The following is a 26,008-nucleotide window of genomic DNA, read 5'->3' on the forward strand; positions in this document are numbered from 1 at the left end:
AGTAAGCCACTGTAGCTATATGAAGTGGTTATCGGTAAACAATGGTACAAGGTACTCTTTGCATAATCAGCTTGTAATTGAAGCTTAAAAGTGGAGTATAATACATAGTTTAAAAAAGCTATGGGCCTGAAATTTTCGTTCATCGGGTGAGCACGATCAGTGGGCCCGGAAGTGGACAGGAAATGGGCCCCCGACTGCGATTTCACACTGGCTGGCCCATTAACGGCCAGCCAACATGAAACGCACGCTGAAATGCTCAGCACTGCCGGGGTGGGGGTGGGAAGAGGGCAGGCGCCAACCTAACTGAGGGTGCGGGTGAGCGCTTCTAGTAAGCTCCCTGAGGCAGGCAGTTACCCCAGGGAGCTGCAGACCTCCACAGAATAAAGGAACCGACAGAAATGCTGCAAAATATGCCCATGCAGCACAATCACACACCTGAACGCATACCTCATAAAAAAAACAGTCCCCAGATATCTCTTTTTATTTTATTCCCCCACGGAGATTTCATCCCACCCTGGATCAAGATCTGAGCAAAAATGTGAAGGCCACATAAAATCGCTGTTAATTGCATCATAAATGGGCTTAATTGCCCATTTAATTGTTGGCAGGTGCGCTTCTGACTGCTGCATGTGCCCGCCAAGCAAAATATCGCACGAGTGCGCGATGACGTCGGGATGCTCGCCCAACATCATCTTGCACTATTTCACATCTATTCAGGTTAGGCGCGTGCCCACCCGCAGGATGGAAAATTCTGGCCATGGTGTTCAACGTTGTGCAAGGAGGGTCAAATTTATTTCCACAAATGATTATTCTTAAGCCTCTGTGAAGCACCTTGGGATTTTTTTTCTACTTTAAAGGCACTACTTAAGTGCAAGTTGTTGTTGATTCATAATCTGTCTCATAACTGGAAATCAAAATCTTATTAACATATTCTAATTCTAAGGCATTCGAATTAGTTTTTGCAATTTAAAATTATAGAAGGTTTTGATGCAGTAAGTAAGAACTGTTTCCACTAGCAGGATGACCGCTAACCAGAGGATACAGATTTAAGGTAATTGGCAAAAAATCTAGGGGGAAAATGGAGAATTTTTATGTGCAGCAAGTTATTGTGATCTGGAATTCTGTACCCGAAAGGGCAGTGGAAGCAGTTTCAGTCATAACATTCAATAGGGAATTGGATAAATACTTGAAGGGGAAAAAATTGCAGGGCCATGGAGAAAGAGCATGGGAGTGGAACTAATTGAATAGCAGGTTTTAAAGAATCAGCACAGACATGATAGGCCAAATGGTCACCTGTGTGTTTAATACTGTCAGTGACAGGAAGTGTCAGCTACACCCTTAAGATCCTCTTCCTCCATCTCCTAGGGGAGGCATACATGGCCTTGTTGCCACATTTTTTGTGCTACTTCCAGCCATTATCCAGGAGATGAAGTGTCGCATCCACTTCCAGCATTTGGCCAGACTCATTTTTTTGCCTCCCCATTTATTGCTCCAGCCATCAGGTCACATCAACATTTTTATTATTCAAGCACTCATTACAAAGACTGTACATTCATTTCATGCTTACGTTATGCATTATTTTTCCAACTTCAGACAAGTTCTCTCTGCCCTGCTCCACTAGGGTTATGTGTTGTTAATTGTATTATACATTGCCCCTGTAATTCTAGACTGCTCTACAAAAGATGGCTCAATAATCCAGTACACTATCTCAGAAGTAACATAAGCAAGCAAGGATGTTTCCACATAGTGATGTTTCAATATAACACCAATGTAAATCAGTTACGTCAATGTCCTCTGGTGGGGGAGAGGGGGGAAAACTCTTATTCCAGAAAGTTGCAAGAATACCTGGGCCATTTTATAAGATAACCTCATTGCAGAACAGCATGACATTTCAAAATGTTCTTGTTCGTTAACATCCAAGTATAATTGCTGTAACAGTTAAGCAATTAGCGATGATAGAACTTAACTATTGTCATGAAATGGGTAATAGCACCTAGCACATAGGAAGATGGTTGTGGTTGTTGTTGGAGGGCAATCATCTCAGCCCCAGGACACCGCTGCAGAAGTTCCTCGGGTAGTGTCCTATGCTCAACCATCTTCAGCTGCTTTATCGATGACGTCCTTTCATCATAACGTCAAAAGTGGGGACGTTCACTGATGATTGCAGGGTGTTCAATGCCATTTGCAACTCCTCAGATACTGATGCTGTCCGTACCTGCATGCCGCACCACCTAGACAACATTCAGGCTTGGCTTGATAAGTGTCAAGTAATAGTGCCAAGCAATAACCATGACATTCAATGACATTACCATCGCTGAATTCCCCCACCATCAACATCCTAGGGGTTACCATTGACCAGAAACTTAACTGGACGAGCCATGTAAATACTGTGCAGAGTTCCCAGCCTCTGACTTGCTCTTCTAGACAGCGTGAACTCCCCCTCCCAAAGCTTGTCTACGATCTACAAGGCATAAGCCACAAGTGTGATGGAATACTCTCCTTTTGCCTGGATGATTGCAGCTCAAACAACACTCAAGAAGCACCACACCAACAGGGCAAAGTTGCTCACTTGATTGGCACCCCATTCACCACCTTAAACACTCACTCCCTCCACCACTGATTCACAGTGGTAACAGTGTGTACCATATACAAGATGCTCTTCAGCAATTCATCAAGCCTCCGTCGACAATGCCTTCTAAATCCATGAAGGGCAAGGGCAGCAGATGCATGAGAACACCACCACCTCCAATGTCCCCTCCAATCCTGGAACTCTTTCTGCCACACCCCCCCCAAACACTCCTAACACCCTAACAGCACTGTTGGTGTACCTATACTACATGGACTGCAGCAGTTCAAGAAGGTGGCTTGCCACCACCTTCTCTAGGGCAATTGAGGTTGGGCAATAAAAGCTGGCCTGGTCAGCAAGGCCTACATCCCATGAAAGGATTTTTTAAAAACCCACACACCATCCTGACTTGGAATTATGTCACTGTCGCTGGGTCAAAATCCTGGAACTTCCTCCCTAAAAGCATTACAGGGGTATCTACACCATATGGACTGCAGCAGTTCAAGGTAGCTCACCAACACTTACTCAAGGGCATGCTGGCCTTAGCAGCGATGCTCATATCCCATGAAAGAATTAAAAATAAAAGTGGCCTTTATCAGGCATTCACAGATCAGGTGTGGGATACAAGTTAAAAGTTCCTTGTACCTTCCATTAAGGAAACAGAGCAAGGGACCACAACAGTGGCTGCTGTAGGAAATGGAAATTGTGCACTGCTGATGTTATTTTAGTTCTGTGCCTCTTTAGCAGCCAACCTAAAAAAAACACATGTATGAATACACCAATGCACCATCTCTGTTTCTGGCTATTTTTGACAGTTATGTACTGTACAAATTGCGTACTTTTTATGAACTGTGTCAAAACTGCCTGAGCCCATTTCATGTGGAGACCAACACAAGACAAATGGAAAAGGTTTTCTTTTTGATCAGCCTGATCTCTATTTAACTTTGCAGGTAGAACAACAGTGTCCTAATTCATTGTTGCCACCTAGCTTCCAAACTCATGGTTTTTGATATTCCAAAACGAGCATCTATTTTATGGGATTTTTCATGAAGTTAGAGACATAATGATCACTTCATTTCTCACTATATTCTATCACATTGGACTTCCTTCCATTCTATCTCCTGCATTGAAAAGCTGCTAATGTCTGATGCTCTCCTGTCACAAAACTGCAGCATTTTCTCTAAGCAAGTGCAACATCACATTCAGCAATTACAGGATGAACTTTTGAATAAATATGTAGTAGTGGTTCATAGTAAGCATTACAAAATCATTGCTGAATGCTAATTTTGTTAACCTCATTGACAGTGTTTCATTTGGATAACCTAGCTAATAAAGTCCTAGATTATTAAGTTTCCAACCAAGCAACCCAAGTTTAATTCCCAACTTCAACTGTTTCGTGCTTCAGAACTTTTAAGCCAGAAATTGCTGGAGTGGCGTGCTCCATGAGTTTGGACATTTTTCCTCAACTTTCAGATTGTATTATTTTTATGTGCAAATTGCTGAAAATGGGAATTGATAGCAGTGAGATCAGGTCAGCGGGGCGCCTCAGAGCTCATGAATATTGGGTCCAATGGTTTATTTCCTTATCCAATTAAATTGAAGATTAGAGAAAGAAACTGCATAAGATTGAGAAGGAAATAGGGTGAATTGGAGTCAAATTAGGTACAGCAAGAGAAATAAAGAATGGGAAATAAGATTAAAAGTGACAGAAAGCAGAGATAGAGAAAGGAAGAAAAGAGTTTTGCATTTTAAATTTAAGAAACCTTTAGGAATTGTTTACTACTTAGAGGAGTGAGATTCACAGTTATAATTGTTCCCTTTCTGGGCTCCAAAGTGGAGTAGCATGTCACAACAGTAAATGGTGTCATTGATAGGATCCTTACACCATGAAATTACAATCCTGACTATCGGCAGAAAGATTTATTCACATTTACGGGGCAAATCCAGCAATTTCTTGACATTGATGTGATGGTGGATCGTGAGCTCCCACTTGTGCTAGGCAAACAATGAAGTGGTGAAAATTGGCCAGCAATTTGAGCTGATTTGCAACTCTCAATGCATCTTTCCTCTTGTCAGATTGCTGAGTTTATTTTACGCACAAATACAGGCAGGCGTTGTAAACTCACCATTATCTTTCCAGCTATTTTTGGGCCATTATGTTTCTCAGCATCACTAAGCTCTCATTTGGGAAGGAGAGAGAATAGTTTGGAAAAGAGCTCCTTGCCCATATCTCCCTAGTTTCACAGATTGTGAATAACAGAAGAGCAATTCAGTAGCACCTAGCACAAAAGATGATAGTGATGTTTGTGGTTGTTGTAGACCAATTATCTTAGCCCCAGAACCTCATTGCAGAGTTTCTCAAGATAGTAACCTAGGCAAAACCACCTTCAGCTACTTCATCAATGACTTCCCTCCATCATAAGGTCAGAAGTGGGGATATTCGCTGATGATTGTACAATGTTAAGTACCATTCGTGACTCCTCAGATGCTGAAGCAGTCTGTGTCTGCAGGCAGCAAGACCTCAACAACATTCAGGCTTGGGCTGATAAGTGGAAAGTAACATTTGTGCCACACAAGTGCCAGGCAGTGACCATCCCCAACAAGAGAGAATCTAATCATCTCCCCTTTACATTCAACGGCATTACCAACACTGAACCCGCCCACCATCAACACCCTGGGGGTTACTTTTGATCAGAAACTTATCTGGACTAGCCATATAAATACTGTGGCTACAAGAGCAGATCAGAGGCTGGGAATTCTGCAGTGAATAACTCACCTCCTGACTCCCCAAAACCTTTCTACTATCTACAAAGTACAAGTCAGGAGTGTGATGGACAAGGGAGTCGAGGGTTATGGGGTGTAGGCAGGAAAGTGGAGTTAAAGAAACAATGAGATCAGCCATGATCTTATTGAAGTGGAGCATGCTTGAGGAGCCGAATGGCCTACTCCTGCTCCTATTTCTTATGACTCTCCACTTGCCTGGTAGAGTGTGGCTCCAACAAGCCTTAAGAGGTTAGACCTCATCCAGGGCAAAGCAGTTTGCATGATCAGCACCACATTCACCAACCTAAACGTTCACTCCCTCCGCCACTAGTGCACAGTAGCTGTGTCGTGTACCATCTACAAGATGCACTACAGCAACTCAACAGGCTTCTGCAGCAACACCTTCCAACTTTGTCCTCTACCACCTAGAAGTTCAACGGCAGCAGAGATATGGAATCACCACCACTTGCAAGTTTATTCCAAGTCATACACCTTTCTGACTTGGAACTGTATCGCCGTTGCTTCACTGCCATTGAGTCAAATTCCAGGAACTCCCTTCCAAACACACTGTTTGTGGAGACCAGATAGACTGCAACAGTTCAGGAAGTCAGCTCACCATCACCTTCTTAAGGGTAATTAGAGAAGAGCAACAAATGCTGGCTTTGCCAGCAACGCTCACATCCCTTGTAAGCATATTAAAAAATGTTTGTTGAGTTTATAGGTGAATATCCCTCTTAATGTTGACCTTTCAAGATGTACAAAGGTAAATTTTCACTACTCGTCCTTGACCTGTGTGCAGCCTCTGAAGGTTGACTACACTATCGTCCTTCAACGCCTCTCTAATGTCAACTAGCTGGGTGGGACTGCTCTCACCCGGTTATATTCCTATCTAATAGTAGCTAGAGAATCACTTACAATGGCTTCTCTTTCTGCTCCTGCACCATTATCTATGGATCCATTTTTAGCCATCTCCTGTTTTGCATTGAATGCTGCCCCTCAGCAACATCATCCAATGGCATAGCATTAGTTTCCACATGTTCGCTGATGATATCCAACTCTGCCTCACCACCACCTCTCTTGACTCTGCACTGTTTCTAATGTATCAGACTGCTTATCCAACATCCGTACACAAAAAGCAGAAATTGCCTCCAATTAAATAGGGACTGAAGGCATTGTTTTTGATCCCCACTCCAAACTCCATTTCCTAACTACCAACTTTATTCCTCTACATGGCAACAGTCTGAAATTAAACCAGTTGCTTTGAACCTTGGTGTCACAGTTGACTCCAAGATGAGCTTTCAAGCATATATTCATGCCATCACTAAAACCACCTGTTGCCACCTCTGTATCATTGTCCACTTCACCCTTATCTCAGCTGATCTGCTGCTGAAACCTTGATTCAAGCCTTTGTTACCTTTAGACTGGCCTATTTCAACACACTCCTGGCTGGCCTCCCACATTCTACCCTCCGTAAACTTAAGGTCATCAAAAACACTGTTGGCCATGTCTTCATTCACAGCAAGTCCTGTTCCCTTATCACCCCTGTGCTTGTTGACCTACATTGGCTTACCGTCAAACATCATCTTGACTTTAAAATTCTCATTCTTATCCTTATTTTCCAATGCTTCCGTTGTCTCGCCCCTTCCTATCTCTGTAATCCCCTCCAACTGCCCAAGCTATCTGCACGCCTTTAATTCTGGTCTCTTGTGCATCCCCAGTTTTAATTGCTCCACCATTGGTGGTCTGCCTTCAGTTGTCTTAGGCCCCAAGCTCTGGGATGCCTTCCCTACATCCCTCCAACTTTTTTAAGATACTCTATTAAACCTACCTTTTTGACCAAACTTTTGATCCTGACCTAAGATCTCCTCATGTGGCTCGGTGTCATACTTTGTTTCATAATGCTCCTGTAAAGTGCTTTGGGACCTTTCATTAAGTTAAAGGTGCTACATAAATATGTCGTTGTTGTAGTATAGTAGTCATAACTAAGATGTGATTCCGACTTGCCTTCCTTGAATGCAAAGATAACCTGGCTTCTTTTCTCGACTGTGGACCATCTTCTTAAACTCCTCTACCCTGTCCCCTCCACCCCCATTCCCAACAAGTGTGAGAAGTTCATGAACTTCTTTGTCACTAAGATCAAAACCATCCAATCAGCTATCTCTGCTCCTTCCACTAGGCCACCTGGCCAAACTTCCTTTTGATGCTCCTCCTCGTCTTAGCCCTGAACTTGCATCTTTCTCCTATCTCCCGTCATGCCCCCTTTGAGCTCATCTTGTCAATGAGATCCACCTCCTGTTCCCTCGATTCAATTCCCACTATACTGCTAATCACCCAACTCCCTTCTGGCCCCCATGTTAGCCAACATTGTATTACAAGGGTCATCAGCCAAAGACCTATTCTCTACAATAACTTCAATCCAATTTATCCATAAAAGGGCCAGTGCACTATTTGCCATTCCATCTACTTCCTACAAAACAGTGAACTTTTCAGGGCAGCACTCTTTCAAGTTAAATGGATTGCTGCAACTGAAGTAAAGCCTTTAAATAATAAATTGTGTGCCCACTAATTCAGCCATTAAGTTAAGCATACAAATTATCTGTAAGACTCTTTCATAATACATGAAACAAAAAAAATCAGTTTTTTTTTCTAAGTTAAATTAAGATTGTTAATAAGAAAAGCTTTGCATGTTTAAAAGGAAAAGATTAATTGCCAAACTGGAATTTTTGAACTAAATCTAGTTGTGGCACATATATAATTAATTTGCTGGTATGCAATCATTTCAGTTTATGCACTTTGTGCACAAAGTGTTAATGCAAGAATGCTGTTTGAGCATGATAAAAATTCTAACTGCTAATGCTTCTCTGTCCTCCTCAAGTTCAGTTTACCAACAAGAAGCTTGGAAATCTTATTGTAGGCATCCTGTCAAAAAGTGTGGGTCTTCAGCACTTCAGTCCAACCTATTAAAACTGAAAGCACCATTTATATGCATTTTCTGTAGTGTTTTACTCTGTCTTACTGTCTTCATATTACCTCTGGGTAAATGCCAGCTCTGCTGAAAACATTTAAATTAGGCAGATTGCTAAAGGGTTGTTTGGGATTTTTTTTATTCACATATCTCCACAATTCAAACACAGTCCTGTGCCCTTTGACCTGCATAACAGAGTTTGGCTCTGTACTTTTGGGCTGCTGACCCCCCAAATGAAAGTGCGTGACTACCAGGTAACAATGTGATTTCTTTTAACTCATGGTTACGTACAGTATATTGATTTATTTATTTTTATATAAGATCCCAGGGCATTCTTTGACAGCCATATGAATGCATAATCAATAAATTGGGTTTTATGTATGCGCTACTGAGACTCTCAGTCAAAGGTTTCCAAGTTCTGACACTGTACCAACAAACTCCTGCGTATATTGCTCACATCCAGGTAAAGGACTGAGGTTTTTTTTGCTTTATTATTTTACTGCTATTTTATTATTCTCCAACTACAGTTTTATAAATGGCTTGTCAAAAATTGCCTTAAGGGCTATATTACAATTCTTATTGTTAAAATATAAATGAGCTAGCTGTAGCAAATGTGCTTTTGTGTAACTAATGTACAAAAAACAGAATTGAAAAATTTACAGCTGTTGTGCTCAAGGAAACACATGTTTCCCATTGTTGACTGCAAGTCATTTATAACTGAATACAATTTTTTCCCCTTTGTGCGAAGTGAGCAACCTGGCATCATCATATTTAAGGATTAATAGTTTTCTGCCCTGACCAGTGATGATGGATCCATCTCTGGAATGGAGCAGTTTTCTGCATGGTAGATGGATGCAGGGTGTAAAGACTTCAGGCTGATCAAGGATCATTTGCATTGAGTTGAACTTGCCAACTAACCTTACAACTTTCCTCAGACTTACTTGGGGTGAGTTAGTGCATTGTGGCCTTGGTAGTTTTGTATTTGACCCTCAAAGGCTCTGGTTTTCTGATCTCAATTCCATGGGTAAGGTCCCACTGTTCCTTTTGGAGCAGTATACTTCCTGCCAATGTTCCCTTGAAAATTTTGTTGTTAAGCACAGAAGGTTTTTTCAATGCATAGTACCGTTGTGTAGCCACACATGCAAGATATTTAACACAGAACAGGGCGTGACCAAATCTTCAAGGCTGCTGCGTGACCACACACACAAGAAACTTAGCAGAAATATTGCTACCCAACCAGCCTTCTATTCGCTGTTAAATGGAATATGTCCATGGTACTCATTAATTGCAGCAGTAGATTGGATTATGCTTTCTAGGTAGTCTTCTGCCGGGGGAGATTCAATCCCAAGGGGAAAAGATTTTCCTTGTGGTACCTGTTATGATTGTGGTGGGATTTTTGTCCTCCATAGCACATTTAGTCCTTATTGACCCAAATATTGCAGTGTTGTAGCCATGTTGACCTTCAGCATTCCATGGCAAAGGTGGACATTTGGGGAAATAACCTCTGATTTACAGATGCATGAGAAAATTTAGAAGCCTGTACACATTACTTAGGTGTGTGATCCTGATATAATACTTTAACTGAACTGATAAACTAAAATATGGATCCTCTGAATTCATAGGATTTTGTAATATAACCTATTGATGTATGAAACAGGCATTTTAGAGGAGTGAGAGTGTTGATGAGCCTTTATGCTTTAGGTTCCGTCCAAACTCATTTGACTTGATGTTAGGACTATTTAATAACTTGTTCTAAGTCAAGGGTGGGGAGCCTTTTTAATATCACGGGCCATTCAAACATAGACAAAATCAGTCACAGGCCACACAAAAATCAACTTAATTTAATTTTTTTTAGAGAGAATACAGAAACGTTCAACTCACCCATTTTAATGCAAATGGCTGAATTTGAATATTATATTGTTAAATATTGTTATAGTAATTTAGCTAACACTTTTACCCAAAGAAAATTCATAACGATGATGATAAATGCTATTTTGAAGGCCCCACTGACATAGGTCTATATTTTTAGAAATCTTGCTGTGGGCCAGATGAAATTAAGCAATGGACCGGATCCCCACCCCCGTTCAAAGTAATAACCTAGATACACCTTTCTTATTATTTTACCATTGCTCTCTTGTAGCATGCATTGCCACTGTCCCACTGTATAGATGTAAAAACATTTCACTTCCAAAAAGGATAATTTGAAAGGCAAAGCAGTTATTGTTTTTTATGAAGCTGCAATCTGAAAATGTTTAACACAAACTTGAAATTAGCAGCATGGGTTGTGAAGGCTATTTTTTAACCCAAGCTTTACCATAATCTAAGAGCATTGAGAAGGACGGAATGATTTTTGACCAAATGGTTTGAAATCGCATTCCATCCACAACCCATCCTCTTAGAACAGGCTTGTCCAACCTTTTCACGTGGAGGAGGGCACATTTCAATTTTTTTCTCTCTCAAGGGGCCAATGAGCAAATTTCAGAAAGATAAGGTTTGGCACAACATTAAACATGAATTTCAAAAATAGGCTGAAGTATGAAAGAAATAGCTGGCTGAGCAAAGTAAAATGACAAAGCAATAAACTTACAGGCCTGAATTTCATGCTTGGTGTGCATGCCAAGTCGGCAGGCCTGACGCAGAATGTGCTTCCGCCTGCAATTGGCCCCTGAACACAATTTCACACTGGCTGACCAGTTAATGGCCAGCCAGCATGAAACGCGAGCTGAGAAAGCCTCAGTGCTGCCGAGGTGGGTGGGAAGAGGGCGAGCACCAACAAAAGTGAGGGTGCAGGTGGGTGCTTCCAGCGAGCTCCCTGAAGGCAGACAGCTGCGGCGGAGCTGCCTCAGGGAGCGCAGACCTGTACAGATTAACTGACAAGAACAAAATGCACCAAACTATGTCTATGCAACACATTGAAGCACCTGACAGCAGAACTCAAAAAACACCAGTCCACAGATATCTTTTTTTATTATATTTCATCCCAGACATTTAATCCTTCCCTTGGATGAAGTTTAATTAAAAATGGGCTGCATGTTTAGCCCATGCAACGAGCGCAGCATTGCATGGGCAACGTAAAATCATGACAATAGGGTTTTTAATTGGCCCTTTAATTATCGGTGAGCGCGGCTCCAAATCCCACACCGCCCACTGACCTCCATATTGTTGGCATGCATGATGATATGGGACACAAGCCCAACATCAGTTCGCACAATTTTACTTGCGTTCAGGTTGGGCATGCGCCCACCTGACCAACATAAAATTCTGGCCATAATTTTAAAAAAGAAATAATGTTTCAGGGTGCTCAGTAACTCACCCTCACCCAGCGTGTGAATGTGTGTTTGTGTGTGGCAGATGAGGTTGAATGAGCACGCTGAGACTGGGAGTGAGCCAGTCTCTCTCTCTGTCTCTGTCTCTCTCTCTCTCTCTCTCTCTCTCTCTCACACACACACACACACACACACACACACACTCACTCACTCACTCACACACACACAAAAAATATCTCTCTCTCTCATATACACATGCACTCTCGCACACACTCACTACAGGCCCCTGCTCTGCCCTCCTCTTCCGCCAAATTGCCTCGGGCCCAGCCCTGCTCCAACCCCAGATCGCATTCTTGGGTCAGAGCTGGAGTAGGTTGGGTTGGGTAACAACCTGCAGGCCACCTGTTGGATAAGCCTGTCTTAGAGTATTATTTTGGTAGAATTATGAGATGAATAATGAGTAGATTACCTCCTGGGTAAGATCCTCCTCATTCTGCATAGTCACAGGACTGCAAATGTAGTAATTTGGTTCATTAAGTTTAAACATTCTTTTTTGTTCCCATGTATTTTATTTTATCCTTCTCTTTGTAAGCCCTCTCCGTCTGGGGAGGGGGAAGAGTAGGATCTTACTTTTTTTACAACACTATGAAATCTTCCCTCCCTCTTTTTTTGTTACAGTCCTAGAATGTGGCCAATGAAAATAGAAAAGACCTGACTTAATGTAATTTTTACCGCACAATACATAAAATTGGATTTACCATTGAATATTGGAGTTGCACTGAGGAGAAGGATATCTTGATTTTAACAGATATCAATGTCTGGAATGCCTAGTCAACAGGTTAATCAGCTAGAATCCTATATGTCTCTAGTTTACAATAGTTCATTGCCTGAAAACTATAGAAGAATGAAGTCTGTAACTTGCTGAAACTTGACCCAACAGGATGTTACACCCTCTAGATGACAAATTTTTATAGGATGATACAGGAAAACATAAATAACAGTGAAAGGACGTGCAAACAACTGCTTTCATGATTTTAATTTAATATGTGCCATGTGCAGGCTAGATTTAAAAACAAAAATGCTGGAAAAACTCAGCTGGTCTGGCAGGAGAGAGGAACAGAGTTAACGTTTTGAGTCTGTATGACTTCTTCAGAGCAAAAGAGAAGTAGAAATGTGATGGATTTTATGCTATTTAAGAGGGGTTGCAGCAGGTAGAGCAAAAGAGAAGGTCAAGGAAAGGTGGGAGCTAAGGAGATATTGACAAAGGTGTCATGGACACAAGACAAAGGGGGTGTTAATGGTAATAGTAAAGACTAAAGAAGGTGCTGATAGTGGTATAAAGGTAAGAGCAGAATGTGTTAATAGCAGAACAAGAGTCAGTGCCCTGTGAAAGCACAACATAGAAATCAGTGACAGATGGCCCTATGGGTTGGTGGTTGGAGAGGGATGGGTGGCTGGCGAGAAAGGATAAAAATAAATAATTTTCTTAAAATGAGAATAAAAAGTAAACTTAAAAAAACAGAAGGAGGTAAAGATGGCGGAGAGAGTTCATGGTCTGAAATTGTTGAACTCAATGTTAAGGCTGTAAAGTGCCTAATTGGAAGATGAGCGCTGTTCCTCCTGTTTGCGTTGGGCTTCACTGGAACATTGCAGCAGGCCAAGGGCGGACACGTGGGCATGAGAGCAGGATGGTATGTTGAAATGGCAAGCAACGGGAAGGTCTGGGTCATGCTTGCGGACAGACCAAAGGTGTTCCGCAAAGCAGTCACCCATTCTGTGTTTAGCCTCCCCAATGTAGAGGAGACCGCATTGGGAGCAGGGAATACAGTAGACCAAATTGAAGAAAGTGCAAGTGAAGCACTGCTTCACCTGAAAGGAGTGTTTGCGGCCTTGGACAGTGAGGAGGGAGGAGGTAAAAGGGCAGGTGTTGCACCTTCTGCGATTGCATGGGAAGGGGATAAGGAGTTGGGGGTGATAGAGGAGTGTCATGGAGGGAACGGTCTCTACAGAATGCTGACAGGGTGGTTGAGGGGAAGATATGTTTGGCAGTAGCATCATGCTGGAGTTGGTGGAAATGGTGAAGGATGATCCTTTGAACACGGAGGCTGGGTGGTGAAAAGTGAGGGCAAGGGGGACCCTATCATGGTTCTGGGAGGGAGGGGAAGGGGTGAGGGCAGAAGTATGAGTAACGGGTCGAACGCAGTTGAGGACCCGGTCAGCCACAGTGGGGGGGCCCCTCAGTTAAGGACAAAGAAAGACATGTCAGAAGCCCCGCTTTGGAAGGTGGCATCATCTGAACAGATGCGATGGTGGCGAAGGAACTGAGAGATTGGGATGAAGTCCTTACAGGCGGCAGGGTGTGAGGAGCTGTAGTCGAGGTAGCTGTGGGAGTCGGTGGGCTTGCAATGAATATTGGTAGACAGTTTATCACCAGACTAGACTTAATGGCCTGAATTTTCCCGTCGCTGATTTGGGGGTGGGGCCCGCTCGCCGATGGGAAAATGAAGCAGGCTGACACCAGGAGGAACCCCCGACGTCATCCCGGTCCCTTTAAATTTTTAGGAAGACGGGCGGACAGCGAAATCAGCTGTCCGCCCACCAACCTGTCAATGGCCAATTGAGGCCATTGGCAGGCTAATTAAGATAATTAAAGACCTGCCCATCTAAGCTTAAGGCTGGCGGGCAGGCCAGGAGCCCCAGCGGGCTCCAGATTATTCATGAAACTTCATCCACTGGCGGGATGAAGTTTCATGTCTGTTTTTTTAAAATTTAATAAACTTTGTGTTTCTTATTAACATGTCCCATCTCATGTGACATTGTCACATGAGGGGGACATGTTAATAATTTTTAAATTTTTCTATTTTTTGACTTTTCTTACCTGTCAGCGCTCTCCCTGAGACAGGACTTTGCCTCAGGGAGCAGTGCGCTCTTTTGTGCGCATGTGCGAAAGAGCACACTTTGACAGTTGGGGAGTCCCTCCACCCCCCCCCCCCTGCACAGGAAACGAATATCATCCGCCACCATCCGAGGGCAAAATTCTGCCCAATGTGTGCCATATACTGATGAGACAAAGCGATGTCTGTTTTTATGCATGTGTATCTACATATAAAAGAATAATGAAAGAGCACTTGCATTTCTACACCATGTTTCCTGACCTAAGGACATTCCAAAGCACTTTACATTCAATTAGGTGCTTTTGAAGTGTAGGCACTGTTGTAATGTAGGACACACAGCAGCAAATTTACACACAGCAGGCTCCCACGAACAGTGGAATGAGTTTGATCTTTTTCTTTGGCTAATGCTGGTTGAGGGATAAATATTGACCAAGACACTGTGGATAGCTCTCCTGCCCTCCTTCAGAATAATGTCTTACATCCACCTGAAAGAGCAAACAGGGTCTCAGTTTAACACCCCATGCAAAAGACAGCATCTCTGACAGTGCAGCACTCCCTCAGTATTCCACTAGAGTGTCAGCCTAGACTTTTGTGCTCTCTGGATTGGGACTTGATCCCACAATCTCCTGAGTTTGTAGCCAACTGAATCATGCTGACAAACACATGTTGCACTCAATCATAATTATCTATTGGTGTCATAAAGGAAGATAACGAAGTGTCTTTTGGTTACCTCTGGTTGCCCTTTTTTGATATCCTATATTCAATATGGACAGAATGAGTTGCTACTACTAGGAGCTTTTTTTTTAAATGTTCATGGGATGTGGGATTCACTGGCTAGGCCAACATTTATTGCCCATCCCTAATTGCCCCCATTCAGAGGGCATTTAAGACTCAGCCAGGCTGCTGTGGGTCTGGAGTCACATGTATGCCAGACCAGGTAAGGACACCAGATTTTCTTCCCTAAGTGACATTAGTGAACCAGATGGGTTTTTATGACAATCAGCAATGGTTTTTTGGTCATCATCAAACTTATAATTCCAGATTTTTATTGAATTCAAATTTCACCATCTGTTGTGGTGGGATTCGAACCCGGGTCCCCAGAGCATTACCCTGGGTCTCTGGAATAATGGAACCTCTCTCCACAGATATTGCCAGACCTGCTGTTTTTTTCCAACATTTTTTATTTTTAATCTCTGGAATACTAGCCCAGTGACAACACCACTATGTCACCACCTCCCCTTGTCTTAAGTCCTTTCAAGAGCATGTATTGTTCATGTATTCAGTATTCAGCGATATAGTGCAGCCCATTCCCAGCAGCATGCAGACATTAAAATTTCTGGTTAGAGATAGACTGGAAGTATTATCTGCTGCCTTTTAGTAGAATGAATGAGAACTGTAGATTATAGGTTACACTGCTCAATTTTAATGGGGAAAGGAAATTAATTACATTTGAAGGTTTCTGTTATGTTTTGGATTGCTCAAAATTTTTATCCAAAATGTTTGCGTATTTCATAATATTCAACACTAGGTTAACTTTTACTGTTTATGCAATATATAGATCTTGTGTAGCTTGATGACGCTGTGAATCACAGTAGCTTGCTTATTTTCTGCAAAGCAAGTTCTTGTTAATTTTTTGGGGTTTGCACATGGGCCTATAGCCAGAATGATATAGATCCAGCAATAATGCCGAATATCATCATTGGAAGGAATGAGCTTGATTAAGCAGGACTAGATTTTATGGCTATATGAAATCCTTCACAGCCTAGTTCCTGTCTCATCATCTGATTTGTGTCAGGCATAATTCCACTTCAGCTCTTCTTTCGTGAGTACTTACACAAAAATGTTAAACATGTAACCTGAAGCAGGAGAGTATTGACTCTGTTGAAAGGTTGCAAGTTCAGATATTATGCTTGACTGATTTCCAAATTAATCCAAGGTGGTGCTTATAAGAACAAGTATTGGTCAGGTTCTAGAATTCAAACACTTTCTAGAACACAACATATTCCAACATTGAGTTGAAGCAAGTTTTATAATGCCTCAAATCTGGTTTATTTCTAACACAGCAGTTTATCAGAGGATAATCCATAGGCAGGAGCACTTTATTTGTCAATATTATGATGATGACACACATTATGAACTTATCTATGAGATGTGTTAAATCCAAAAAAAACACTCCAACTAGAGGTGTATATTGTCTTTTTCCCAAATGCATAAATTTCCCCTGCTCTTGAAATATTCTTACTGTTGTTAGTTAGGCACCTCTTATGCTCTCTTTGATGTTTTAGCCTTGCTTGTAGGAAGCAGGCTCAAGGCAGACATTTTGTCTAAAGTTTGTTCTCCAATTACATCATGAACAGAGCAGTGAATTGTGTATCATTTTTGAATGCAATCAAATCTCACAGGAGGAGAACATAATATTCAAAATGTTGACTTCCAGGCTGTAACCTGTAGCGCTATTGTATAAAATGGGATAAGACAAGAAGATTGAGAAGAAGCCCTTCAGACAATCACATCACGTAATAAAATTGAAGGTTATGTCCAAGATTAGTGAAATGTACATCTGTTTTAAGTCTGCCTGGATTAGTCACTGCTGTTAAGAGGGCAAGTGGATGGTGTGAATGATTACAAATCTCTACCATAACCTCTTTTTTGGGTTGTCTGCTAAGATCTGTGAGCTACTGCCCTGGCAGGATATCACTCTGATGTTTTTCCCCTCGCTCCTACAGGAAGCTGACATAAATCTCCTGGTGCATGCCCACCTCATGTGAAGATTGAGCACCAAGTGAAGGATCAAATGTCCAATCAAATGCCCAATCCAAGAGCTACTGTTTAAGTGTTTCAGTCTATGTATAGGTAGAAATTGTGAGTCTAGTTTCATCTTGAATTTTGGCAGCAAAAACTGATATATAAATACTCTACAACTGCAGACAGCAGACTTCCATAAGTGAGTAGTGTGATTTGAGTTGAAGTAAGATGGGAACATATAAGACCATAAGGCATAGGAGCAGAAGTAGGCCATTCAGCCTAGCAAGTCTGCTCCGCCATTCAATGAGATCATGGCTGATCTGATAATCCTCAACTCCACTTTCCTGCCTTTTCCTCATAACCCTTGATTCCCTTACTGATTAAAAACTGTCTATCTCAGTCATGAATATACTTAACGACCGAGCCTCTACAGCCCTCTGCGGTAAAAAATTCCACAGATTCACTACCTTCTGAGAGAAGAAATTCCTCCTCATCTCTGTCATAGATGAGGCACCCCTTACTCTGAGATGATGCCCTCTGGTCCTAGACTCTCTCACAAGGGGAAACAACCTCTCAGCATCTACCCTGTCAAGCCCCCTAAAAATCTTATGTCTCAATAAGGTCGCCTCTGATTCTTCTAAATTCCAATGAGTACAGGCCCAACCTCTCCTCATAAGAGAATCTCTCCATATCCAGGATCAACATAGCGAACCTTCTCTGGACTGCTTCCAATGCCAGTATATCTTTCCTTAGATAAGGAGACCAAAACTGTTCACGGTGTTCTAGGTGTGGTCTGACACTAGTGCCTTGTATAGTTTTAGCAAGACTTCCCTATTTTTATATTCTATTCCCCTTGACATAAAGGCCAACATTCCATTTGCCTCCCCTATTACCTGCTGAACTTGTATGTTAGCTTTTTGGGATTCATGCACCAAGACCCCCAAATCCCTCTGTTGCAGCTTTCTGCAGTCTTTCTCCATTTAAATAATATTCAGCTCCTCTATTCTTCCAACCAAAGTGCATAACCTCACATTTTCCCACATTCATTATATTCTATCTGCCAAGTTTTTGCCCACTCACTTAACCTGTTTGTATCCCTCTGTGTAGACTCTTTGTGTCATCCTCACCACTTGCCTTCCCACCTATTTTTGTGTCATCCGCAAACTTGGCAATAATACATTCACTTCCCTCATCCAAGTCATCAATATATATTATAAATAATTGTGACCCCAGCACTGATTCCTGTGGCACTCCACTAGTTACAGGTTGCCACCCTGAAAATGCCCCCCTTATCCCAACCCTCTGTCATTAGTTAGTAAATTAGTTAGCCAACCCTCTATCCCTGCTAATATACTACCCCCAACACCATGGGCTCTTATCTTATTAAGTAGCCTTATGAAACGCCTTTTGGAAATCCAAATATGTTACATCTACTGGTTCCCCTTTACCTATCCTGCTTGTTATCTCCTCAAAGTGAGCTGACCGTATGTGATGCTGGATTTTGTTTTGCTGCACGTTAGAGGAGGTTACACTGTGCATATTATATTACTGCTGAAAGCTATTAATCAGATATGGAAATGATAATTGCTAAGTTTAAAATGATGTTTGTCCTCCTGCCTTACCAAGAGAGTAAAATAATATTTTTCAGCTTTTGTCCCGAGGCAGGTGGTCAAGTGATCTTGGATATCCACTTGTCAAATTGCTGTCCTGCTTTTTTTTTGTAAACAGAAAATGCTTGGAATTTAGACAATAAGAACATGACAGAATGCTTTTATTCAGCACAAGATAAAAATCAATGTTTGGGCAGTAGCATTCTTTCATTTGTGGTGCTTAGGGGAAGCTCAGGAAGATCAAGTATATTCATTGGATTCCCCCACTAATTACAGGCTTGTTCAGGCCTTAGGAAGAGAGTAAAGTACCACATTATTCCACCACTGCCAGGGGGCTCAAACCTGATCAGGTCAATGATTATTTCTTAACCCTTGTAACACATTTTATTATTGCATTCAGTTGGCAGTCTAGGGAGTAAACTTATTGACTTCTTATTCCTTGATGAATATTGTTAGGCAGTTATAAAGAGCATTCTGTGCAGGTGTTGAAGAGTGAAGCAACAGGCACTGCTTTGGCAATTTATTTGAAGCATGGATTTTTTTCTGTAACATTTACATAAGGATATTCTACAGGTACGCATTTGTGTTGGTGGTTATTTAAAGATATAACGACATGAGTTATATCATATTTTACACATCATCCGGAGCCGAGGAAAATTGAATTTTGCCGACATATACTTGCTGTAGGTATTTGATATCAATGGAAACTGACTACCAGATCTGACTTATAATATTGCGGAAGTTTAAAAGCTAGGAACTTCTTCAAGGTTTTTATCAACATGGTTAACTTCAGTAAAGTTTTCAGTAAAGCCTAAATGTTTGAAATTGACTTTTTATGCTGCGTTCATTGTATAAACATATAGAGCTGTCTTCTGGAGAGCATTTGAGTCCTGTATCGCAATGGTGAAGTATTAGTTGTGAAGAGGTAGCAATTTCAATTGATAAATTAATATCACTGAAGGAGAATGTTGGCTCAACTGTGCTATTTTTCTCCCCTATAGTGTGTTGGTACCACAATCTAAATTAAACCTAACAGTATCATGCAAGTTGTTTTAAAATAAGGTGAAGAAACTGAGAAAAAGATAGCCTAAGTGTCAGTGTGACTCAGTTGTGGGAACTCCTGCCTCTGAGTCGAAGGTTGTCAGTTTCCTTCCTCCAGGTTGTGAATAAGATACTTGGCTGATGCTTCAGTGCAAACTGAATACTGAGTGCTGTATTGCTACGGATGGTCTTTAGACTTAAGACATCAAACCAAGGCCGATTTCTGCTAGTCTTAGACATTCTGGTGAACCAAATGATCCCACGGCACTATTCAAAGCTGAGCAGGAACACGTCACATTCTCCTGACCAAAATTCCTTCCTCAACTAACATCAATAAAAGCAGATGAGTCGTTTGGTAGTACAGAACTTTTGTAATGTGTGAGGCTCTAATTAATTGTCATATCTTTCTTTCTGTGGCCATGCAATTCCAGTTTAACTTGGAACATTTTGTCACTGAAATCCTCAATGCATAAAAAGTGGACATCAATGAGGTAGAAGGGTGTTGTGAAATAGTTTGTAAATCATCAAGTACAGGGGATTAACAAGTTGCAAAGATTTTATTGAACTGCCCTAGATAGCTGGGACACATAATATGTTATGAATGACACTCTTGTAATTGACTCCTTATAGTACTGGTAAATGGTTAGCACTACTTGTCCAATATAAGCAGCTGTCTGTGATAAGCATGGTCAGTAAAAGTGGGGCAACTGTAACTCATTCTTTGACTCAATGTCCATTTCTTTCTGATTACACCTCTGAAGCATCTTAGGACTTCTTTTTGTATGTTAAAGGCATTTTGTAAACACAAGTTGTTGTTGTGGCTAGAACTGAGCATCACATCCAAGATTCTTCAAATGTTTTATATCTTTGATTTTCTCTGGAAGTCCAGTTGCCAAATATTTTTTGGGGAAACAGTCAAAAGCAGACTCATGGATCACTATCTTTCTCAGTTCACAGGATTTGAAAAACCTTAACATTGTAGAGCCTGAAGAGTTAATTCTAGGCAGATATACTTTTGGGAAGGAAGATGAAATTCCTGGGTGCAGTACAACCAAGTGTTTTTTTAATATATTCATTTATGGGATGTGAGCATCGTTGGCTAGGCCAACATTTATTTCCTATCCCTAATTGCCCTTGAGAATGTGGTGGTGAGCTGCCTTCTTAGGCAGCTACGATTTCCTTTATGGTGAATTTGTATCTCTCTTATGCCACTGGGGATGAGGAACAGGGAAGATTGATGGAGGACTCACCATGGGTCCCTCCCCTCTCCATCACAACCTACCACTTACAGTGCATTGAAAGAGGCCTGGGACTACGCCAACCGCTAGTTCTCTCAGCCAGGGAATAGAGTGTGGCACAAGGGACTTAAATGAGTGTATGTTATAAATATGAAATGACTTTAATTGCTGCATACACTGTTACACAGCATAAAGTTTTCTTACACATCTGTGAGCAAAGGTTTTAAAATGATTATGACTCTATCATTGATTAATTTAAGACCTGTTAGGGAACAAGATTGCAGTGATGCATTTTGTTGCCTTGACAGATTGTTCAATTGAGTTGCAGGAAGTGTCCTGCAGCTTCATTCACAGGGTCGGCTGCGACTCAGTCAGTAGCACTCTTGCCTCCGACACAGAAGGTTGTGGGTTCATGTTCCTCTCCTGAGACCTGAGCACGTACATTCAGGCTGGGACTCCAGTGCAGTACCGAAGGAGTCTTGCATTGTTGGATAAGAAGTTAAACTGAGGCCCCCTCAGATGGACTTAAAAGATCCCACAGCGCCATCCAAAGAAGAGCAGGGGAGTTCTGAGCATGTCTCAACCACGCCCATTTCATTGCTGTTTGTGGAAGCTTGTTGTGTGCAAAATGGCTGCCACATTTCCTACATTACAACAGTGACTACATTTCAAAAAGTACTTCATTGGTTGCAAAGCACTTTGGGGCATCCTGAGGATGTGAAAGGTGCTATAGAAATGCAAGTCTTCATTAAAATTGAAAGTATGGCAAAAGATCATTTTTTTCAAAAAAAGGCTAAATTAACATACCAAAGTTTACTATTGCTTTTGTAGTCCGAAGTCACAGGAAATAAAATGCTTGTATGCATTTTTCTTTGCATTTTGTATAATTTGTTATTCTGAGTCGTTCTTTGAAATAAAAATAGTAACACATTTTGAATTTTCTTTTCTTTCTCCCTCACCCTCCCCTTAATAGAGACTGCATTTGCCTCCAGACTTGTCAGACACAGTGAGCCGATCAAGCAAACAGGAACTGGCAGAGTCAGCCAAACTGCTGAGCACAGGATGTGGTGGTGCAGCCAGAGGCAAGAAGCACCTGGACTTTTAGTGACTTTTATTTAACCATTTCATTCTGAATTCTCATCATATGCAAAGTGTGATTACAAATCATTGGTGTATCCTTAAATGCAATAAATATTTTTGTCTAGATAATGAGCAAGAGTGTGAATCATTGAGCAAAAATAGAAATAAAGAGATGGTTAATCTTTTGGAATGAGGTTTTCATTGCATTCTATATTGGGACTTATGTTCTGTGATAATAAGTTGACCATATAATAGATTATGTACAGTATAATTCCCTGTTAACCTTTCATTATTTTCAAAAACAAATCAAAATTAGGCCATAAAAATGTTTATCTCTGTCATTGGATTAGAGAAAATAACCAAGGGAGCAAAGTTACATTTGTTGAATTTTTTTTTTACAGGAAATACGTAGCTTTTCCCTCCATTTTGAAGATGCAAAGTTTACCCATGTAGCAATGTAATTCATTCCATTTGGGAGGTTATGAGAAATGTGACAAGGCACAAATCATTCCAAGTTATTCTTCATGAAAAAACACTTTATTTAAAAAACTTAAGGTGTTTAGAAATATTTGTTTATAATGCTAAATTATAATGCAATAAACTGGATCCACTTTGAGCACTTGGATAACTTATACAAACTTTCTGTCTAACATTACATTAGAAAAAGATCAGTGTTCAAAATAACAAATTGCATCTTTATTGTACATTTCATAGGTATATCACAGTCAAAATTTGGCACAGAATCAAGTAAGGAGATGGTAAGAGAGGTGACCAAAAGCTTGGTCAAAGAGGTAGGTTTAAAGAAGCATCTTAATGGAGGAGAGAGAGGCCAAGAGGTTTAAAGAGGGAATTCTTGAGCTTGGGCTTAAGTAGCTTTAAAGGTTTGACTGCCAATGGTAGAACTAAAATAAAATCAAGACTGCGGAAGAGGCTAGAATTGGAGGAATGCCAAGATCTCAGAGGGTTGAAGGAATGCAGAAGGTGATGAACGTAAAGAAAGGTGAGGCCATGAAGCTATAAAGTAGTTACAAAAACAGAAAATGCTGGAAAAACTTAGCAGGTCTAACAGCATCTGTGAAGAAAGAAACAGAGTTAATGTTTCAAGTCTGTATGACCCTTCTTCAGAGCTGAAAAGAAGTGGAAATGTGATGAAATTTATACTGTTAAAGGGGGATGAGGCAGGTGGAGCTGGATGGAAGGCCAGCGATAGGTGGGGACAAAGGAGGGATTGACAAAGATGCCATGAACTGAAGAACAAAGGGAGTGTTAATGGTAGTGGTTAGCGCTAAAAAGGTGCTGATAGTGGCATAAAGGTGAGAAAGCAGAATGTGATAATTGCAGAACAAGGGTAGTATTGTGTGAAAGAACATCATGGAACAAATAACAGATGGCCCTGTAGCGGGTGGGGGGAGGGGGCCGTAATGGGGAAATAAAAGGATAGAAGGGAGGATAAAACCACAGATAAATGAATAAAAATTAAAATGGATAAAAAATAAAAATGAATGTAGAAAAAGGGGACTTAAAAAGGGGGGTGAGGATGGAGGAGAAAGTTCATGGTCTGAAGCTGTTAAACAGTGTTAAGTCCAGAAGGCTGTAAAGTGCCTAATCAGATGATGAGGCGCTGTTCCTCCAGTTTGCGTTGGGCTTCACTGGAACATTGCAGCAGGCCAAGGACGGACGTGTGGGCATGAGAGCAGGATGGCATGTTGAAATGGCAAGCGACCAGAAGGTCTGGGTCATGCTTGCGGACAAACCGGAGGTGTTCCGCAAAGTGGTCACCCAGTCTGTGTTTGGTGTCCCCGATGTAGAGCATACCACATTGGGAGCAGTGGATGCAGTAGACCAAATTGAAGGAGGTGCAAATGAAGCGCTGCTTCACCTGAAAGGAGTGTTTGGCCCTCGGACAGTGAGGAGGGAGGAGGCAAAGGGGCAGGTGTTGCACCTTCTGCAATTCAATCCCTCCTTTGTCCCCACCTATCGCTGGCCTTCTATCTAGCTCCACCTTCCCCACCCCCCTTTAACAGTATAAATTTCATCACATTTCCTCTTCTCTTCAGCTCTGAAGAAGGGTCACGCAGACTCGAAACATTAACTCTGTTTCTCTCTCCACAGATGCTGCTAGACCTGCTGAGTTTTTCCAACATTTTCCGTTTTTGTTTCAAATTTCCAGCATCTGCAGTATTTTGCTTTTATATTAAAATAGTTAAATGTCTTTTTAATGAGAAGACAAACAGTAGAAAACTCACTTGGAAATGAATTTCAAGATGAAGGCAGCAGGCAAGAGAATAAAAGTGAGGAATGACAGACTCCCAGACCTGAGAGTGGCAGATCAGGACAGAGAGGAATAGAATGTGTATAGGATAATCCCTGCTGATGCCTTCTTTATGGGGCTGGCATCTGCTTTGGACCTTCTGAAACCACATGTCATTGTGGTGGCAAACTCCTGCCCACAGCTGATGTCGCCATTTGCATTGGTTGTCAGGTAGAGTTTCCCACTTGTCATGATTGATGTTGAGTACTTCCATGTATCTCTTGACAGCATCCTTTGATCAGAGCTTGGGGCACCCTGCTGGTCTCTTGGCACGGGCTTCCTCCCCATAAAGAAAATGTATTTTTTAAAAACCCAGTTGGTTCACTAATGTACTTTCATGGAAGAAAACCTGCTGCCCTTACACGGTCTGCATTATGTATGATTCTAGACCTACAGCAATGTTATTGACTCTTAGCTGCTCTCTGAAGTAGCCTAGTAGGTCATTCAATTGTATAACCACCTTCTCAGGTTAATTAGGGATGGACAAGAAATACCACCCTGTATACAAAGAGCAGGACAAATCCAATCCAGCCAAATACCTCCCCATTAGCCTACTCTTTACCATCAACAAAGTGGTGCAAGGTGCCAGCAGTTTTATTAAGCCATACTAAACTCATCAATAACCTGTTTACTGATGCTCAGTTTGGATTTCACCATGAATACTTAGCTACAGGCCTCATTGCATCCAGACCGGGTAGGGTGGTAGTGACTGCCCATGACATCAAGGCAGCATCTGATTGTGTATCAAGGAGCCCTAGCAAAATTGAAGTTAGTGGAAATCTGGGAGGGGGAAACTTTCCACTGGCTGGAGTCATACCCAGCACAAAGGCTAATGGTTGTGGTTGTTTGTGATCAATCATCTCAGCTCCTGGACATCACCGCTGGAGTTCCTCAGGGTAGAGTCCTAGATCCAATATATTCAGCTGATTCAGCAATAACCTTTCCTCCACCATAAGATCAGAGTGGAGATGTTCACTGATGATCACAGTGTTCAGTTACATTTTGACTCCTCAAATAATGAAGCAGTCCGTACCCACAGGCAGCAAGACACAGACAACATTCAGGCTTGGGCTGTTAAGGGACAAGTCACATTCATAATACACAAGTGCTAAGTAAAGGCCACCTCCAACAAGAGAGAGTCTTCCCTTGATTTTCAACAGGGTTGCCATCACTGAATCCCTGAATATCAACATCTTGGGGGTCACCACTGATCAGAAACTTAACTGAACCAGGCACATAAATACCCTGGCTGCAAAATCAGGCCAGAATTTGGATATTCTGCGGCAAGTAACTCAACTCCTAATTTTTCAAAGCCTGTCCACCATCTACAAAGTCAGGAGTATAATGGAATGCTCTGCACTTGCCTGAATGAGTGGAGCTCCAACAACTCGAAGATTGACAACATCTAGGACAAAGCACTTCAGCCTTCTCAATATTTAATTGAAGGAAATTCCTGCTCATCCAGTACTATATATTGGATAAGCAGTCTGATCATTTAGCAACAGTGGAGGGTCAAGACAGATGGTGGT

General features: G+C 41.6%; 1 protein-coding gene across 3 annotated transcripts in view; it reads left to right on the forward strand.

Annotated features, from left to right (window-relative positions):
• Nucleotides 1-22,353, forward strand: part of elp4 (elongator acetyltransferase complex subunit 4) — a 307,678-nt gene extending 285,325 nt beyond the window's left edge. For 2 of the 3 annotated variants that reach the window (XM_078549418.1, XM_078549421.1), the window contains exon 10: nucleotides 22,062-22,353. In XM_078549418.1, the coding sequence (XP_078405544.1) occupies nucleotides 22,062-22,193 (132 nt within the window). In that variant the 3' untranslated portion in view covers nucleotides 22,194-22,353. Of the gene's footprint in view, nucleotides 1-17,180; nucleotides 17,253-22,061 lie in introns of those variants that run through there. The other variant, XM_078549419.1, reaches the window with a different exon arrangement.
• The last annotated feature ends 3,655 nt before the right edge of the window (nucleotides 22,354-26,008 follow it).

This window comes from Cetorhinus maximus, chromosome 9 (assembly GCF_964194155.1).
Source record: "Cetorhinus maximus chromosome 9, sCetMax3.hap1.1, whole genome shotgun sequence".
Lineage (NCBI taxonomy): Eukaryota > Metazoa > Chordata > Chondrichthyes > Lamniformes > Cetorhinidae > Cetorhinus > Cetorhinus maximus.